We start from the raw sequence: 20,262 nt of genomic DNA, 5'->3' as shown, positions 1-20,262 counted from the left end.
GTGGGCAGAAAAGGCAGTTTGTAAACAGCCTGTGGCTCTGCAAACCCCAGGAAAGCGGGCCAGCCTCAGTCCCTCCTGGCGGGGTCCACCGCCAGGCGCCAGCTCCACGTCCCGCCTGGGCGGCTTCAGGATGCAGAACTCATTGCTGTCAGTCACGAGACTGCTCCTTCACCTTCCCCAGGGGCGCTTCTGTCTCCCTTCCGTCTTGAAACTTCCCCAGTTGCGCTGGCAGGTGAAGACGTTAAAAGAAGGTCTGATTGCTCCAGCACCCCCATCCGCACTGTGGCCCCTTCTCTCCACGTAACTTTGACGCACAAACATTAACCCCGAAGCTCCCGGAGGCAGCGGCCAGGGCTCGCGCTGGTCTGGCGGTAGTGCATGGCTGGCCAGCGGCTTGCTCTGGAGCCAGATAAACTGATCATGAGAAAAATCTCTGAGGAGGGTCAAAGAGTCGAGCGGGGTTCTCCTGGGTAAGGAGACGATCTTTCCCAGATCAGAGGCCGGAAACAGCCCAGCCCCGGGCAGTTCTTTTGACCCACGCTTAACCCGGGGCCAAAGATGAGCTCCAATAGGCCATGACACAAAGTGCTTAGTAATACCTGGTATGGGAACTGCGCTTTACAGTTTATAATGTGCTTTTAAGCTACTGGCTTTAGGGCAAGCCCATCGAGCTGGTGGGGCAAGTAATAGTTCTCCCTTAGTATGGATGAGACTCAAAGAGGCTTGCCTGGGGTTGCAAAGCTGGATATTGGTGGTATCTGGTTAAGGACGGTGGCGTTTGACCCCAGAACTTCTGACATCATCAGTGACCTCTCCATGATACCACAGATAGCTATGGTGTATGGGGTGGGGGACAGGTGTGGATGTGCGTGTGTATTAAGAGCACTCCTGAGAGAGACGGGGCAAAACTTGGGGAAAGAAAGAAGCCTGAGGTCCGAGCGACAAGAGGTTTGAGCTGGAGGCAGGAGAGGCAGTAGATGGCCCGGCCTCAGTACCTTTCTCAGATCATCCAAGTCACGTGTTCCCCGGGGGCCTCAGTCAGGAGCTGGGTGCTGGGGTTGCATGAAAGCACCCCAAGGGTGAAGCCCGGTAAGTGAAATCGGATAATCACCTCCAGGAGAGAGGCAACAGGTTTTGTGGTGCCTCTCTGATGGCCGGGGGGCTCCCAGGCCAGCTCTGTCACATACTATCTGATTTGGAGCATCCTGCTCAACATTCCTAGCCATCAGCACCGCAGCTACCAAATGGGCTTCATGACACCTCCCCTAAAGGTGACAGTGAGGCCGAGGGGAGGAGGGGAGGCAGGTGAGGCGCCCGCAAGGTGCGGCTGCCAGCGCTCAGCAGGCACCCTGCGAGGCGGGGGAGCACTTGGAGGCAGGGGGCTGGGACAGGAAATACTCCCCCCCCCCCCCACCAGGCAGAGAGCGCCGCCCTCGATCCCTCTCCCGCGCTCACACACGCGCACGCGGCTAGAATAAACGCCCCGCTCAGCGCGTGCGGCACCCCCCCCCCCCCCCCCCCCCCCGGCGCCGCCAGCCCGCCCAGTGAATGAGCTGCAGCATGAATGAGACGGCGGCCGCGCGCGCGCGCGCGCGCTACAACCGCGGGCGCGCCCCCGCGGTCACCGGCGGGGGGCTGGGGGCTTGGGGGCTGGGGCCCGGCGGCAAGTGCCCCGCCCTGCCCCGCCCCGCCCCGCGAGCGCTGCCAGCCGGTCAAGCCCGAGTCCCGGGAGGCAGGGCTGGTCCCGCAGAGCATCCCGCCACAGCTCGCCTCGTGCACCCCTTCCCGGGGCGGACCGTGCCTGGCGGTGCCAGGAAGGAGCCCTGCACCTGCACAGAGGACGCACCTCTTGCACGGGTCTGGCTTTAAGGGCCGCGTGTGGCAGATGCACGGTCACCACCATTCCCCCAGGAAACTCCTTAGAAAGGTGCCCCAGAGAGACCAGCATAAACCCTTCCCAGGCAGCTTCCCAGTGTGGCCTCAGAGCTCTCTTCTGCTGGTTCGGTACCAGATGAAGTAGTGGGTTTGCATTTCAAGACCGTGCTGTATGAAAAATTAGATACTTTCCAACACTTTAAAATCACCGTGAGATGAGATGTCCACACGGTGAGACGCACTTGGGAGCTGAGACCAGTTAGGGAGCAGTGGATTCACGTCTCCTCCTGCGTGTTCGTCTCTATTTAAAGTGCTTTTGTTTTCCTCTCTTTCCCGGCCGGTGCATGGTGTTTAATTCATGTGCCTATAATGTGGACCCGCTGCATGGCATCGTCGAGGCTGCAGAATGATTCTGTTGTGCCCGCTGACACCACGGGAGTGCTGAGAATTAGAGCAGGGATCATTATTCCTGTGCAGCAGATGAGGAAACTGAGGCCCCCTGTGCTTAGGAGCACATCCGGAATCAGGAGCACCCCCTACTCTCTCCAGTGACTCCTATGTGTTGACCTCTCAGCCACTAAGTGAAGCCTTGGAGCGTGTTCTTCATTTATTTTATAAGAGGCACACGGTAAACCTTAGGCAACATGTGGATTCTGGCTGGTCACTGCAGCAGGACGGACTTGGTTAAACGTAAATGTGGGTTTGAGCCTGAAATAAACTGCAGGAGGCAACTGAAAAACATCCTTCCTCCGTGATTTTGTGAACAGAAACTGGCACGCAGAGTTGGCCCGTGAGACGCAGGCCTAGTGGGAGCACTGGGGATGGAGTCCGTACTCCTCGGAGGTTCTGTTCTGCCAGAAGTCTCCAGGAGGCTTGCAGGTTCGGGGCTTGGGCTCTGGAAAACTGACCAGCCACTTGAGCTGCAGCCCATGAACTGGGCCTGACAGCCACCCAGGCCCAGCTATGTGCCTGTGACCTCATGAAGTGGTATGGCTGAGGGCAGCAGACTGCTGGAAATTTCTTATGGCTAAAACAAATGGAGAATCACAGAGTATCAGAAATAGCCAGTCACCCCGTTTTCCAAAGTAAGCTTGGGCAACCCTGGAGTCCCCGGATGCTAGCAGATGTCACAAAGGGAAAGTTTCACAATCTCGTAAGTTTGGGGCATGACAGGTTAAACAGCATTAACTGAGGGGGTGTAATAGTCCTCAGAGCCTTTCATAAGCTAATATGGGTCGTGAATCTTTAAAGAAGGGGCAGCAAACCCGCTTTGCCCACAAAGAATCTTCTGGGACTAGTATTTTAAAAAACAAACTTCAGGAAACCTTTGTCTGTTCCAATCTCTTTTCACTAAAGAGAAATGTGGAAGCCCAGAGATGTACAGTGACTTCCCTGGGGCTGCACAGCTTCTCCATACCAAATCAAAACTGGAACCAGAACTTGAGCTCTTTCTAATGTCCCTCTCAATCCAAAGGATGACGCAAAGTCCAATATGGGCCAGAGCCCAGGAGATGGGGGGGGGGGGGGGATCAGGGCAAGAAAACAACCCAGCTTTAGCCTTTCAGCCCCTTATAACCACACAATTTATACATTGCCATGGCTCCATGTGCCCCAGCCTGGAGGCAGAGAGCACACTCTTATTAAAGATGATCCAACTGATAACCTCCCTCCCAAGACCCACAGGCCTATCTGAGTCATGCTCCCAAGAAATGGAAAGCCCTGTATGCAGACCATAAAGCGGTCTTAGGGTGGCCTGGTTCCAATGAGGTCAGTAAAAGAGCCACACATGCCTCACCATGCCCCAGAGTGACTTATACCTGCTTGCTCAGAAGCCCCAAGTGAGAGCATAAGCAAAGGTACAGTGACTCTTGCCCTAGGTAGAGTTGAGAGCCATTATCTGTGGGTTGAAGGCTGCAGACATGCTGCTCCAAGATCCCCTCCTTCCCTGTCCCCATCTCCTCTAGGTTGCTCCTGTCCACTTTAGGAACCCTACTGTGGCTTTGGGAAACACATGGAATTGAATTGAATTGAATTGAATTGAATTGAATTGAATGCCTGGCATCTTTGGGGACTGGTGATGGCAATGAGGAGGTCATTGAAAATAAGCCTCATCTGCCTTAGAGTTCTGTCTGGTGCTAGTGTTGTTCCTGTGACCAAATGGAGCATGGGAAGGAGAGAAGGGCACCTGCCTCCTGGGCTCACAGCCCGAGCATCTCTCAGCAGCACCTCATAAACAGCCAGGCTGGATGCCACCACGGATCACATAGCCTGTCCCCAGAAGCACCAGAAAGGGCTGCATTCAGAGGCGGCATCCAGCCCAGGGCTACCCTTTAGGAAGAACTTTTCCCTCTGCAAGCTCCTCCCCAGCTGTGTCCCCCAACAGACCAAGAAGACCATCTCAAAAAACTACGAGTGAGCACGACCTAGGAGCCAGGCGCTGCCTTAGGCCCAGGGGAGACAAGGAGATGGGCAAGGTCTGGTCCACATGGAGTTACTTTCTAGTGAGGATATGACCTCACACAAAGAAACAGGAGAGTTTCAGATTGTCATAGGTCTTGCTGCAATGTCCTAAATGGAGCCTCGCTGAGAGAACTTTAGAGAGGAGGCCCTACTGCCTTTTCTTCCCCAAGTACAGGTCTTCTTGCTGAAGGTCTGTTTCTAGAGCAAGGTAAGGAATCTGTCTTCCCACCTTGCACTAAGCCATTTTAAGTCCAGCTCCCTGATCAACCCACCTGGGCTCTCCTCTTCACTAAATCGCGTATCAAATGCATGCTGGACCTTGGTGTATGCCAGGCTCAGTACTAGGCACTAGGGATTCCAGCTGAGGAACACATGTCCCCTGCCCTGGAAGCACTCACAGCCTGGTGAGGGACTTTCACACGTCCGCCGTCAATCTGCAACTGACCTCTGAACCGCTTTGGCTCCGAGCAATGAGCAGTGTGTGCATTCGTTTGCCGCCCCCCTGGACTGGTCCGTGTTTTTAGTTGCTTATGTACATACCTAGGCTTGGTCTTTCCACCTTGATCGGAAGAACTTTTAAAGGTAGCTTCCTATCATAGAAATGTCCGTGTTTAGTGCCCTAGGTACACAGGAGGTACTCAATAAACGCTTGTTGATTGAAGAAGTGTTACCCTCACAATTCAAAGATGGCCCCATGAGTAAGGTTGTTTCCTTCGCCTGGAGTCATTTTTGCAAAATATCCCTGAGGGTCTTGCCCTGTTGAGGGAGCGGGGGTCATGGATGCCAACCCCGACCGCGACCCCCAGCTATACGTGGGAAATCAGCTGTAACCCTGCAGTGGCTGTTCCTGAGCTTTGAAGCCCAGTGGAAGTCTTGGCCCAAAAGAGAGAGGTGCAAGTGCTTTGGGAACAAATAACAGCAATATTGGGGCTTCAACCTTCTCAGTATGTGTTTTCTTTTCCTCTGAAAGAACCTAGATTACAGGAGTCAGGGGAGAAGGGGGAGGACTTCAACGGAAAGAAGCAGGACGCGGAAACAATGTGGGCTGCCCCTCTAGGAGCCCAAGGTTAGACCTTCACCGCGCGGGGCACGGGGCCTGGGGACTTCTCTGAGGTCCGGGAGGGGCGGGAACGACCGGGGGTTTCAGATCTGGGCCCCCCGAGTTTTCCATGTTGCTCTGAAGATGGAACTAAATTGTTGGGATTGAGTGTATGGGAGGAGGGGTGGGCGGGAAAGATGTTTTCTTATAGCCTGGCTTAGCTAAGAATACTATGTTTTTAAGCTATTTAAGAGAGATGGGAGAGAGGGAACAGGGAGTACAGATCTGCTAGTGAGGTGGTTGGGGGAGCCTCCCTGAGAGCGGGCCGTCATTCCACGGGGCTCCAGCAGGGGGAGTCATGAACGCCCAGCCGATGGTCCCCGAGCTGGAAAGAAGATTCTTGATTGGCTCCTTATCTGGAAAAGCAGCACCCCGCCCCCAGCCCTGCGGGTCTGTGGAGGGGAGAGAGACAGAGAGGGAGACAAACAGACTGACCTTCTTGATATGGCTCCTTTTAACGTCCACCCCTTTGCCCTCACCCCTTACATTCTTCAAGACTTCCCAGCTGCAGTGTATACAATAAGAAGCACTTGGTCCGAGCCCAGATGCCACCCAGTCTGATAAGTGGAAGCTGCCAGATTTGGGGCTAAGAATCTGCAGAATGGTATCTGGCTAAAGATAGCCCTCTATTCTAATATTTCATCTTCCCTAAAGCAGTCTGCCAGTCAGGGTTCATTTATCTCTCTGCCTTGTGGACCGTGCCCTCCAAATCAAGGGTCAGACCACCACTGCATGGATGGTGAGGACCCCTTCCCTCCCGCAGCTAGTGCCCAGGGCCCTGAACTGCTGTGGTCCCTCTGGGCTGCCCCCCTCCCAAGAGGAGCAAGTCCACGAATGGTCCTGAAGATACAAGCACAAACCACCAGATCCACACTGGAATTGCCAAATGCTAAGGATTTCATAACACTTCTCACACGCATTCTCATAATAACAGCCACCAACTAGTATACAGCCAGGTTGCAAATTTACACACAATACTGAAATGTGCGAAGAAAATGTAGCGTCTTTATTTCCCGTAAAATCCTTCTCATGAACCCCCACTCTCACCAGGCAGCAAAAGCGGGAAATGGGGAACTTTAAATTTGAATGTGTTCATTATAGCATCTCAGGTTCAATGGAGTCTCATTTAGCTAACTCAGTTTCTTCCAGGAAAACACACAGCCTTGAGCAGCCTTGAGATGGCCTCGCCGCCTCTTACTCTGGTTCAAGGGGGCATTTTGTGTTATAAGGTGCTTACTTGGTCTTGCTTGTAGATAGGAGAAAGGGGCCTCAGACTCATCAGGGACCTCAGATCCTAGTTCTCTGGGATCTCACCAGAAGATGACTGTTGACCTCTTTATTGTGACTGGTCCCATCTGGCCCACCGGGCACCGTGCTGACACCCTCTACTAAAGGCCCAGCTCCCAGCCATTTGCTTCCACCTGAGAAGCCCTGGTTAAGCCTGTCTCTTCTTCTGGACCCCAGGTGACAGGCCCTCTAGCAGCTCTGTGTCCCTTCACCAGGGCCAGGGGCAGAAGTGAGATGACATGTCTGTTGAAGGACTGGTTCTAGAAGGTAGGGGATGAGTGGGGGAGAAGCCCTGATTGTAGCATTTGCCTGTGTCCAGGTGTAAGCACTCCCACTGTGGCTAATTTCAAGCTAACAACATGACGTCACCAAACACAGGACTAGGGAGACACCCGCAGTCGGCCGTCATGATCTGGAACAAGCTGGCCCCAGCTCCCCACAGGCCCGGGGAGACTTCTGGAGTCCCAGCGGGTCATGCCACCCTGTCTCACTCACCTTCTCCCTCTAGGCCTGCCCCATGATTACTTCCGGCCCTGTTAAATGTGCTTGCACTGGAAACTCCTCCTACACTTATAGCTTCTCACCAGCAGGGGCCTGGGAAGCCCACCCATCTGTGTCACCTATGTCTCCCAGGCCCGGATGGGATTCGACTCCAGGAAGGTGAACGCAGAGATGTGTGCTTCGGGCAACTACACCCATCTCCCCCCCTCTCCTTCCCTGGATCCACTTGAGCCAAAACTGTCGGTCATTTCCACACCTCTTCCTCTCTAGCAGGGCCTTCTCTTATGTCACATTCTTCGTATCCACAGGGGCTTAAGTCTCACACTTGTGTCTGAATGGCAGAAGTGGTTCCTCTCTATACTATAGAACCTATTTTAGGACACGAGTCCTCCTCCAGATGGGGATTACCAGGAATGAAGAGACATCGATTTAGCATCCCCCCAATACTATCTCTATTCCAACTGTTTAGTATATGTGAGACAATGTGCTAAGTCTCTGTGTACACAATTCCATTTAACCTTCACCATAACCGTAATGGGCTTTGTCCCATTTTACAGATGAGTTAATAAACTCAAAGAGGTTAGTAGCTCGCCTAAGGCCATTTAAGTAGTAACTGGCAGCAGTAGAATCCGAACTCAGGTTGACCTCCAAACCTCTGTTCTTTACCTGATGTTCATTTAGGGAGGCACCAACTTTCCCTTTGTCCTGAGGCTAATAGAAGACCCCATAGAGTCTACAGGCATTTGTTTCAATGGGGAAGGAGGGGTATTGCCTAAGAGATGCGACCATTAGACATATTTTCCTACTTCTTAGGCCCAAGGAGTATGGGGGAAAGGGTGTTGGCAGAAATGGGGTTCACCCACCACTCCAGACACGAATATCTGTCTGTAGTAGAGCAACTAGGGCAGAGCGCCCAAAGGCACGGAGATCCCCCCCAACCCAGCCACCCCAAGAACATGCTTCTCTCTAGTATTCACTGCCTCACTAGGGGCACTGTCACCCTGATACCCCTACCAGAAACATGGCAGCCAGCCTAGACTCTCCCTGCTCTGTAGTCACATCACCTGGTATCACACATAATCGGAAACCCAGAATGTATCCCAAGTCCACCCCTTCTCTCTCCCTCATTTCCACTGTGATCCAAGCCACCGCCATTTCTGTCCTGGACTTCTGTCCCCCACCATTTTCCATATATTGACTCTTACTCCCTCCACCCCATTCTCGACAGAGCAGCCAGAGTGAGCTCTAAAGTCAACGTGCAACTTAACTCCCTGCTAAAAATCCTCCAGTGTCTTGTGGTCTCCCTTAGAAGAAAAGCCCAGTATCTTTAGCAGGATCTATAAGGCTTTACGCATGGTCTGTCCCCTGCCCGCCTCCCCTTGCCCACTCATCGCCCCCGTGTCATGCAGAGTTCCCCCTGCTCCAGACACCCTGTCCCTTCCATCCCTTCAGGTGGTTCCTGCCTGGCCCCCATCTTGGGCTCCTGTATTTGATATCTTCTGCCGAAATGCTCTTTCGTACACACCCTGTGCTTGGCAGGCTCCCTCACAAACTTCTGATCTCAGCTTACATATGACCTGCTACGTAGACCTTCCCCTGACTTTATCTAAAGATGACTGTCCCTGTTTGTCCCCCTTGCAAGCCTAGGTTTTATTCTTTCACGGCTTTCCCGCCCTTTGTCACCGCGTACGTGGTACCCTCCCTGCTCATCGTATGCCTCCTCTAGCCTGCGAGTCCCCAGAGGACAGAGCCACCATCTGTATGGAGCCAGCACCTGGCACATCATAGGTGCTGCCTCAGGTGAATGAAGGTGGTAACTCTGGAACCCCGATACAAGGTTAGGACAAGATTTAGTTCAGATTTTAATGAATAACGACTTTCCCAGCACAGTACCAATGTTGTGGGTGTTTGGGAGGAAACAGTGTTCCTTCATCCAACATTCATTTAGCCCAGAACAGGTAGGAGAGAGGTGGGGGTCGGAATGACTTGGAGACGTGGCCTACCTGATACAACGTGTGACAACAGAAGGGAAGTCGGGCTGACCCTGTGGTTTGAATAAACACCTTGGCCATCACCAGGAAACGCAGGAAACCCCTCCGCACAGCTCAGATTCCCCCCAGGGTGGATTTTCACGTGTGAATCCATACATGTGTGTGTTATTGCCCTTAAACACATATGTACAAAGTGGACTTTGCACTCCGAGACCCTCCACTCCTTGGGCAGTAGGAAGTACAATGGGCATGCAGCAGACGTGCAACGTATTTTTTGGAGCCATTTTAAAAAGCAAGCGGAGAGAATGGTCTTGTTTTTGCCAATTATCCAGGATTTGCTCCTTGTCCTTCTTTCTAGCTATTATGTGACAGAGGTGTTTTCGATTCGTTTTGCAACTTGTTCTCATCCTGTCTAAGAAATTTTAGCTGATCAGACTCTTCCTCCCCTTCCTCAAAGCATCCCCGAAAGCTTCAACTCTGGAGGCGATGGGTCGAAAGGAAGAAGACTCCAGCTCCTGGAAGAAACAGACCACCAACATCCGGAAAACCTTCATCTTCATGGAAGTGCTGGGATCGTGAGTGCGGGAGCTGAGAGCTGGCGGGTGGCAGGGCTGTGCGCTGGGGGGACCCGGAAAGAGTTGTCCTGGGCCAGCTGCAGCTGACAAGCTGGGACTGAGGCCCCTGGGAAATCAGCCCAGCAGCTCGCAGGCAGGGGGTGGGGGTAGGGGAAGTCACCGTGGGGTAGAACGGAGGACGGTTTCATACACTGGGACCGGCAGGGAATACCAGCCCTTTCCCTGGGCTCCGCGTCCTGGCCCACCCCCAGGGATCCCTGCCCTACTTCTAGATCTGGGACAACTTGGCAGGAAAGCGGGATTCTGGAGCACTTGTGGAGTGACCCTAGAACTTTCCTGGGCCTCCTCATCCAGCTTCTTCATTTCCCCCTGGCAGTGAACAGGTCACCCAACCCCACTGTGTACTGTAGACAGAGGAGAAGGGGCTTCTGGGCCCCAGAGAGTGGATGGGTACACATACTGGAGTCAGCTCCCCATCGAGTCTGCACTGTAGCTTAAGTGCTGTGTTGGAAAAATAAAGTCATGCCGTAACCCAAACTCCTACCCGCCTCTGGAGTGTCTGTGCCTGCCCTTTGACAACGATTACACGGCTGGAGGAACAGAGACAGCCTGTCTGGAGCTGACACTCTACTCAGTCCTGCCTCTTCCCCCCCCCCCCCCCCCCCGGGGAGGGTGCAGGCGGTGACGCAGGCTGCCAGGGGCTCCGGGCCACCAGCTCCGTAGCCCCAGGACCCTAGCTGGCCTGCTAATTGGTCTGGGCTAATTGGGCCCCAGGAAGTGAGGGGCAGTTAGTAGGCTGTCCATTCAAGCAAGCTTTCCCTTTAGCCAACTCGGGCTGAGTTTAGTTCCGTCGGCCTTGGCTGGGAGGCTTGACCTCGGGCAATGACAGCTGCCCACACTCTCACTGTAGACGGAGAGGAGCCAGGCCTGGCCTGGACAGGAGGTCCCTGAGCTCTCCCTGCCTGGGCCAGCGTGGGGCTCTGCGCACGCAGGAGGATCTCGGGGGTGGCGCTGGTCATCAGAGCCTTGGCCTTCCATCAAGGACCTTTGCCAAGACGGGGGTGGCTAGAGAGGGGATTTTTGGCAGGAGAGAGGGACGAGACTCATGCATGAATCAGAAATGATTTGCCAAGCATCCCGAAAATCAAGAGAAGGAGGGAGAAGGATGCCCAGGTTGGCAAGGGCTTAGTCACTGTTTGCTCAGACTTGTGCTGTGGGTCTGTTAGAAGACGGAACTCAGTGAAGTCGGCCACTGCCGTCCTCAACCTAGGGGGACAGCGGAGTCGCCACTTTTTCTTGACTATTTTTTTAAGTTGATTTATTTATTTCGAGAGAGAGAGAGTAGGTGCTAGAGAGAGCGGGGGAGGGGCAGAGGGAAAGGGAGGGAGAGAATCCCAAGCAGGCTCCACACTCAGCACAGTGCTCGATATCACCATAGTGAGATCATGCCCTGAGCCCAAATCAAGAGTCCGTTGCTCAACTGAGCCAAGGTGTCCCCTTTCCCTCTAACTTTTAGCTGTGAAAATAACTAAATTTTTTGAAAAGTGAAATAGTAATACAGTGAACAACAAATATATACACCACCTCAATATACACCACAAAGCAACAGCTGTTAACACTTCACTGTATTTGTTTTACAAACTTTCATCTCTCTCTCTCTCTGTTTCACACACACACACACACACACACACACACGCACTGATTTCCCTGGACAATTTGTCAGCAGTTGCACACTTCATGACATGTTACCTTTGAATCCTTCTGTCTGCATCTCCTAAAAATAAAGGCATTTTCATCTGTATCCACAATAGCGTTGCGACACTCAAGAAAATCAGTAATAACTTCCCCCTATCATTTTAGCATAGGTAAGTTTTGAAAACTACAGACTCCTGGTCCCAGACCTACCGCACTGGGGTTTGCGGAGATAGGACTGAGTGGTCAGGAATCTGTATTTTAAGTGCTTCTGGTGGCTGTAACATATCCAGCCCCGCACTGATCTGGGGAACTCGGGGGACCAGAGAGGGGGCAAGTCACAGCTGTTGCCGCAGTTGGGGCTGAACAAAAGCTAAAGAGAAGGCACCCCTGAAGTGCCCAGGAGGGGGACAGGCAGCCCCAAGCTGCAGACCCCATGCAGTTGTTACCAAGGTGAGATGCTGAGGGGAAGGGAGGAGTGGGTGGGGCAGACTCCTCTGAGCAGGATGTACTGGAATCTTGACGAATGCCTCTTGTCTCTAGCCCTCAGCTCTTCTGGAACAACCCACCAGTAGAGAAGGCTTTGCTAAATCTGCCCAGAGATCACCCACAATTCCAGGGCCCTAGGGTAGCCTTATGGACGATGGGCAAAGCTAGTCCATAGCAGGGGAAATGTCACCAGGCCCTGGTCCTCGTCCTTTCACTGCCCAGGAAGAGACATCTCCTTGGTCCTCCCCCACTTCCCCCATCAACAAGTCTTCCAGCAAGCGGAGAGAGCTGTTCAGAGCAGGAAACACAGACCAAGTTCTACTGCAGCAAAGTAATCCTGGCTCTGAAGCCTCTGCCCGTCTTGCCTTCTGACCCCAGCAACCTGAGCTGCTCAGAACTAGCTCTCTGCTCCCCACTCTGACAGATAGCACAATTAAGTCTTGTAATCCCTCTCCACTGCCCGGCCATACTTACCACACACACATGCGCACACACACACACACCACATGCATGCGTGCACGCGCGCGCGCACACACACACACACACACAGTGTACAAAGCAGCCTGAGGCAGAAGATCAGTAACACCGTCTCAAATTGCCACCACACTGCACAACCCTAGGAGGCGCCATTTGCATACACCGCAATGTAAATTCCCACCCCGCCTCCCCCCCCCCCCCCCCCCCGCAAGGAAGGCTGGAATTTGACCTCATTCCACAAGAGAACCCAGAGTGGATATCGGCTTTGAAGTCAGCTGTACCACCCACGTACAGGCGAAAGGGAGAACTCTGGAATTGGGTCCCGGAAGGTCATAGCTGCAAGGAATCTTGAAGGCCACGTGGTTCAACTCTCTCATTTTATAACAGGGAAAGTGGGATCTAAAGAGGAGTAGAACACACAGCTAATCCCAGTCCAAACCTCTCCCTCCTCCCTCCTTCCACCCATCCACCCATCACACATTTATTGAGCACTTTCCGTATGCAACCGGGTGGAGGACTTGGCACTCGTGCCCACTCGTGTGCCTGTATTCCCTGCGTCGTACTTCGCAGATGGTGCTGGACCCTGGCAGCCCCATCCTACCTGCTGTCCTGTGCCTCCATGCTGTTTCTTCTACCTCTTTTTCACCCCCTCCTGAGACGTCACTTCCACCTTTTCGCTGGGCTAACTCTCATTCATCCCTGAAAACTGAATTCAGGGTGTTAAGTCAGAGGGCCACGGATGACGGGCTCCTTAGCTGCTCCAAGCGATCGCTGCGTGCACGTTAGAAAAAGGTGCCCTTGTTTTCTAGCCTGCTAGCTGCTGGGGGGGAAAGTGTTGTAATAATTATTGGATGAACATGTACAGCGGTTCCAAGGTGACTGGCATGTGTTGGAGTCGTGTGCCATGCATCCTGCCCAGCCAGAGCAGAGGCCCTGTCTTAAATGTTCGCTGTCGGTGGTCTCATGATACCCCCTGCTTATTTGTATGTATCCATCTCTCACACTAGACTCTCAAGACCGATACTAATCCAAGCGCCTAACTAACACGCGGATTATCTGTTCTGTCAGATAATCAAGCATTCATTGAATGTCTAATAACATCTTTCAAATCCAATGTTAATTGCTCATTTGTCTGCGTTCTTCACTAGTCTGCAGGCTTCCTAAGAACAGAAACACTTACCTTTTTTATCTCCAGTGTCTGACTCAGTAGGTGCTCAATAAATCTTGATTGAAGGGATGAGTGAATGAACGAATGAATGAATGGAGCAAGCTCTGAAGGCTCTGATTAATTCAATTCCAAGTGCAGCTGGGGGAAACAGGAAACTCAGACCCAGGAAACACTGAGTAGTTTCTTTCTTTTTTTAAATGCTATTTATTTTGAGAGGGAGGGAGAAAGCATGAGAGAGTGTGAGCGGGGAAGAGCGGACGGAGAATCCCAAGCAGGCTCTACGTTGTCAGTGTGGAGCCCTATACGGGGCTCAAACTCACGAAGCTCGAACTCGCGAATTGAACCGTGAGATCACGACCCGAGTCGGACACTTAACACACTGAGCCAGCCAAGCGCCCCACACCAAGTATTTCCTAATGCAGATCCTCAAAGCCATTACACGAGCTTGACTGCTATTGGGCCCCGAGTCTAAAATCCCCAGATGGCAGGGGACGTGATGGCTCAGCTGTTTCCTCACTTAAACCCTATTGCCTCTTGTTACTACCAGGTGTTCTCCCTAATGGTATTCAACTAATAATAGTAATAACAATAATAGTGTCTGACACATGTAATTTAACAGATGTCAGGAATGCTTGTAAGCACTTTACGTATGTTAATTCATTTCATCTTCTAAACAACTCTGAATCAGATACTATTGACACTCCCACTTTTCAGGTAAAGAAACTGGGTAGTTAAGTGACTTGTCACCCAAAAAGCTGAGGTTCTCACCTGGGCACTTGGGCTCCAACATCCATGGCTAGCTAACTGCTATTCAAAAGCCTGGTCTCCAGAGAACCCCTTTCAAAACGAGAAAGCTATAATTTGGAATCCTACCCTGTGTTTCCATTGGGTTCTAACCTCTCCTTCTTCAGAAAACCTTTCCAGAGCTGCTGGGTTCTTTCATTCTCATAGATCCTACTGAATGAGAGGGTTCTCAGCCCCCTTAGCCTTTGGTAATTGGCTCAAGATAATTATCACCATCTAAAACTGAGAGGGGAGTTTTGTTCCATCACTGCCTGAGCCCTGTTCCCAGTGCCACCTCCAGCTGCCATTCCAGTGTGCCACACTTCAACATGCTGGAAGAAGGCAAGTAAATTGACTCTGCGGTGGCCTCTCTTTACTGGGTTGGCCAAATGGAGAAATCTCTCCATAACCAAAGCGGAGTCCCTGGGTGTCCCTTCCAAATCACAGAATCGGGAATTAGCATCCATCTAGTGCCTGAGTCTGTAGTAGAATCTTTTCTTTCCCAAGAGAAAGGACACAGGGCTCGATGTAAGATAGGCTCTACCCTCAGTACAGCTCCTCAGGTACCCACAGTGACAATGGAAACCAATTACCAACCACACCTTCCTTCATCTACCCTTTGGTTTTGCCTCTAACAATGTTCTCTAGCCAGCCAGGACTAATTTTAACTCTTGGTGTCTTCTACTTAGAGGAGCTTTTTCAGAAGTTTTCCTGGTGAAGCAAAGGATGACTGGGAAGCTCTTTGCCCTGAAGTGCATCAAGAAGTCACCTGCCTTCCGGGACAGCAGCCTGGAGAATGAGATTGCCGTGTTGAAAAAGTGAGTGGGTCTTAGGGTTGGTCGGGTACAACTGTGAGATCATAACATTTCCTTCACAAATTACCTTTGAGTGGGACTGAAGATGGATTTCCACACCCAAAGGCATTACTTACTCCCTTTGATTGCATTAATGTGTCCATTGGATCAATCAGCCAAGTTAAGCCAGGCAGGTGCTTCTGCTGATTGGGGGGTGGTTGTGGGGGGCAGCAAATTGACTAGCAAACCAACTGGTAGCAGACCTGGTTTGTGCACATAGACCAGAGAATAATTAGCTCAATGGAACAAAAATCAACTAGGGTCAATAGCAGGAAGAATCAGTAATTAAGGAAGCAGAAAATTTAGAAATTGGTTTGACTTTCTTCCAAAGCAAATATAGGCTCAGCACCCCAGCCATCATGGTAGAGGCCACACTAACAAACCATCTGACTGTTTACAGCAGGACCCAAACAAAAAAGCCTTGTGGAATCCCCATGGTATGCCAAAAGTGTATTAGGCATTAGGAACACAAGAATAAGGCCTACAAAATTCCTTATCCTCAGAAGCTCACATTTTCTGGGCAGAGACAGGTGCCCATAACAAACTCTAATCCCATTAGACATGAGCCAATAGTAGCAGAAGGCAAGGCTTGAAAAATACAGAGATTCATTTTGCCCCTACATGTGCATTTTTATGAGTATGGGGTATTAGGTACATTTTTAAGGAAGAGGCACCTTGATAGGTGAGTAGAATTTAATGGAGACAGGAGAGGCAATGCAGAAAGGGAATTCAGGCTGAGAGTAACAGGAACTCAACTGTGTAAGTGCAACGGACGTTAGGAAAGAGTCGGTATTAGAAGCCCCTGAGCTTAGAGTAAGGATCATCAAGGGACAGGAGATGAAATCAAATGAGATCTGATTGTAAAGGGTCTTGGCTACCATGGTAAAGAATGTTGACTTTTTTCCGTGGGCAAAGAAAAGTCATCAAAGAATTTTTAGTAAGGAATCACATGATCAGACTTATATTTTAGAGCCATGCCTCTTAAGCATGGTGGAAGATGGATTTAAGACTTTCTCAATAATCTAGACAATGGATGAGGATACAAGCAAAGGTAATAGCAGGATCACGTGGCAGCAAGAAGACTGGATTCAAGAGAGAGAGTGATTGGGCTTGGGATCGACTGCTTCGAGTATAAAAGAGAAAAGTACTAAAAATGATGCTGAGATTGAGCGATTTGGTGGATAGTAATGTCATTGCTTGGATAGAGAACAAAAGGGATGTGTAGGCTTGAAGGAAATAGAAAGAAATTTGTTGGAACATATTGAATACGTGTATCCCCCAATCTCTACATGGAGGGTGCTGGAGATACCAGTTTGGACTCCAGAGAGATTAGAACAGAGATGGACTGTGGACTCATTGAGAGCAAGGACTATGGTGGTCTTTCTTACCATTGTATTGTATCATCAGTCCCTAAGCAGCATAGATGCTTGGTAAAGATTTGTTCAGTAAATGATATATTAATGTTAGTATTCTCAACTTGTAAGTGTAATTGAATCCATCAGGTACCCACTGCAGTTGGTCTATAATTTTAGAAATTAAACTTAAAGATATTTAGATACTGTTTATTATGTGTTTACTATTCCCCAGGCACTATACTAAGCATTTTGCATGCATTATCTCTTTTAATCCTGATATAACCCTATGAGAGAGATGTACTTTACAAACCAAAAAAGTGGGGCTTAGAAGATTTAAGAAAACCAGCCAGTCATCCATTTCATAAGTATCTCATCCAGATCTGAACTCAAACCCAACTGACTCAGAGTCCAAATTCTTTTTCAACGTTTTTTTTTTTGTTTTTTGTTTTTTGTTTTTTTTTTTGGGACAGAGAGAGACAGAGCATGAACGGGGGAGGGGCAGAGAGAGAGGGAGACACAGAATCGGAAACAGGCTCCAGGCTCTGAGCCATCAGCCCAGAGCCTGACGTGGGGCTCGAACTCACGGACTGCGAGATCGTGACCTGGCTGAAGTCGGACGCTTAACCGACTGCGCCACCCAGGCGCCCCATCAGAGTCCAAATTCTTAACCCCTATGCTACCCAGCCATGAGCCAAACTTCCTAGAAAGGTTCTTCCTATGCACAGAATTGCTGCCCGGGAAGCCAATCCCCACAGCAAGTATGATTATTCTGCTTGCCTTGGCCCTTGAGTAATCCCACTCAGAGAGAACCTAGAGCAAATTTTCCTGAACACAGCATTACTGACATTTTAGACCAGATTATTCTTTATTGGGGTGGTGGGGTGGTGGACTGTGCATTATGGGATATTGACCGGCATCCCTGCCTCTGTCCGTTAGATGCCAGTAGCTCTTACCCCCTCCCGAGGCACAATAACAAAAAATGTCTCTAGTTATTGTCAAATATTCCCCCAGGGACAAAAGAGCCGCTGGTTGAGAATTACTATCAGCAACAAAGACATTCCACAGAACTGACCCCAGAAAATAGCATCTTCCCGGCTTCTCAAAATATTCCGGGATAAGAATTTTGCAACACTACTTCCGTGGTTACCCATGAGGAGGCTTAACTAACCCGATTCTCTTCTGCTGCAGTCCACTTTCTTCGAGGATGTTTCTGGATACCCATTTTGTAAAATAATCTAGTTTGGGGTGTTCCCTTGGCCTTCTTCAGGTATTTTAACTTTCTCTTTTGGCAAAGTTTAAAGACATTTCTGTAGTAGGCACAAAATATTGGTTCCCTGAAGGCAGAATGATCAATTATCCATTCAGAAATATGGATTGAACACCACTCTGGGATCTTTAAGATTTCTTTGTGACCACCTATTTATTAGGAAGGTTTCACAAGGATCCACTCTTCCTAAATATTGTCATCAAAGTCTCTAACCGAAATAAAAAAGTCCATTCTTTGTCTGGACACCTAAGCCACGTACCATGACCCTTCCTTTTCCCCAGGATCAAGCATGAAAACATCGTGACCCTGGAGGACATCTATGAGAGCACCACTCACTACTACCTGGTCATGCAGCTGTAAGTGAAAGGTGACCCACTTCCTCTACAGACGTCTCTGGGGGCCTGGGAGGCCTAGAGGAAGCTGCTCGGTGGTGAGGGGAGTACGGTGATTTAAAAGATGAGATCAAGAATTAGTTCAAGAGGCTCTCAAATGCTAAGATTTCTCTCAGGTTAAGTATGCCTCTGGTCATGAACATGTTCTGTGTGGACCGAAGGGAAGAACTAGGACTGATTATTGAGATGGTCTGTACCACGACAGCCTTACCGATCGTTAAAATATTGTTTTGACATTTCTTTATTTTTGAGAGAGAGAGAGACAGAGCGCAAACAGGGGAGAGGCAGAGAGAGAGACAGACACAGAATCTGAAGCAGGCTGCAGGCTCCGAGCTGTCAGCACAGAGCCCAACATGGGGCTTTAACCCATGAACCGCGAGATCACGACCTGAGCTGAAGTCAGATGCTCAACTGACTGAGCCATCCAGGTGTCCCTAAAGTATTTGCTACAAGTCAGCTAAGTGACTCCAGCAGCAGCTGTGACTCCAACCCATCCATCCTCCCCTGTGCCCCAGCCACTCCCCTCAGACCTTCTGGACCTCCCCACAATGCTACAGTTGAAGGGATAATGACTGGCATAGCAGGGAACCCTCCAGAACCCTTCTCGGGCGCCACGGCTTGAGTCCATTTTGACCAGTCAGTCCATCAAACTAACGTTAAATACTTTAATGCCACTCTAGGGTAAAATTACTGTGGGATTAGAAACCACACGACACAGATTTCAATTTGATACATATAAAAAAAAAAGATTTTCTCAAAAGAGATCCATCCAAAGTTAAAAACAGGCTGTGACTGTGTGTGTCCATCTGTGGGACAGAAATGGTGCCTCCCTAGAAAGGTCTCCACATCATTGTCATATATAAATAGGAGTTCTGTCTGAGACTGAATGCTGTAGGAGTTGGTCGGTGCTCCTACAAGTGCTCAGCCTTGGACTCAGAGAAACTTCTATTTATAAAGTACACACACACACACACACACACACACACCACTCTGCTATCTCTATGGCTAGATGCAATATTTTTGACCAACAGGCTGATTCCTCAGAAACTTTAATGAGTTGATTCAGGCCTAAGCAGCCTATTAACTCCAAGGCTCACCTGAGGCCCAGTGACTAGAGGGAGCAGGTGGTCAAGGGAGTGAGGTTGGGGATAGGGGTGCAGAACAGCATTAACAAATGAGCAGGGACCATGTGGCACCTTAATGAGGCCAATTCACCAGGATTAGCACACATTTAGATAGCCAGCTAAGGGGAGGCAGGGAAGCGGGCAGATTCAGATATCGCCAAAGAGTGGAAAGCCTATGAGGGTGCCAGCTCTAGGACCCAGGCCACCCCGTGTCAGGAATTGCTAGTTGTGCATAGAGACTATCTTTCTCATGGGCCTCTAGATCCTACGGCAGAGCCCAGAGCTTCAGGACAGAAACAAAAGGAGTAGGGTGGTGTGCATCTTGATTAGAGAAATTCTCCTTCCTCATCACTGCATGGTCCTATGATGTGTGCACGTCCGCATCCAGTGTCATGGAACAGTGACAAGGGGGCAAGGACTGTGAAAGAGTTGGAAACCCTGGCCCATGAAATGTTTATCCCAGGGAAGGCCTCAGGTGAGCATTTCACTGTCTTCACATCCTTGAAGAGATCCACGTGAAAGGGTGGTATTCTTGCTCTGCGTGGCCCCAGTGGGTAGAAGGGCTATCTGCTGGTGGAAACTACAGGGAGTGGGTTCCGTCGTAATATACAGAAATATTAAGAAGGCGGTGACAGATAAAACAGTCTGTCTTAGGGGTAGTGAGTTGTCGGCCTCAGAGGTGTTTCAGGACGAGCTAAGAAACTTCTTGGCAAAAATAGCGTAGATGGCATTCAAGAGATGGGGAGCGGAGTGGATCTGAAGCTCCCCTGAATCCTAAGATACCTTACCATTGGAGTCTCCAAGCAGCACTAGAACTCCACCCACAAGTTCGGCAGTCAGTAGCCCAGTTTTCCAGCGAGGACAGAAATCCTG

The 20,262-nt window shown here is 50.5% G+C and overlaps 1 protein-coding gene across 1 annotated transcript in view; it reads left to right on the top strand.

Annotated features, from left to right (window-relative positions):
• Positions 1 to 20,262, top strand: part of CAMK1G (calcium/calmodulin dependent protein kinase IG) — a 29,539-nt gene that overhangs the window by 593 nt on the left and 8,684 nt on the right. The window contains exons 2-4 of the mRNA XM_047840764.1: positions 9,671 to 9,788; positions 15,087 to 15,215; positions 18,155 to 18,229. Of these exons, the coding sequence (XP_047696720.1) occupies positions 9,700 to 9,788; positions 15,087 to 15,215; positions 18,155 to 18,229 (293 nt within the window). The 5' untranslated portion in view covers positions 9,671 to 9,699. The remainder of the gene's footprint in view (positions 1 to 9,670; positions 9,789 to 15,086; positions 15,216 to 18,154; positions 18,230 to 20,262) is intronic.

This window comes from Prionailurus viverrinus, chromosome F1, assembly GCF_022837055.1.
Source record: "Prionailurus viverrinus isolate Anna chromosome F1, UM_Priviv_1.0, whole genome shotgun sequence".
Taxonomy (NCBI): domain Eukaryota; kingdom Metazoa; phylum Chordata; class Mammalia; order Carnivora; family Felidae; genus Prionailurus; species Prionailurus viverrinus.
This window is presented reverse-complemented; position numbering and strand designations above follow the sequence as displayed.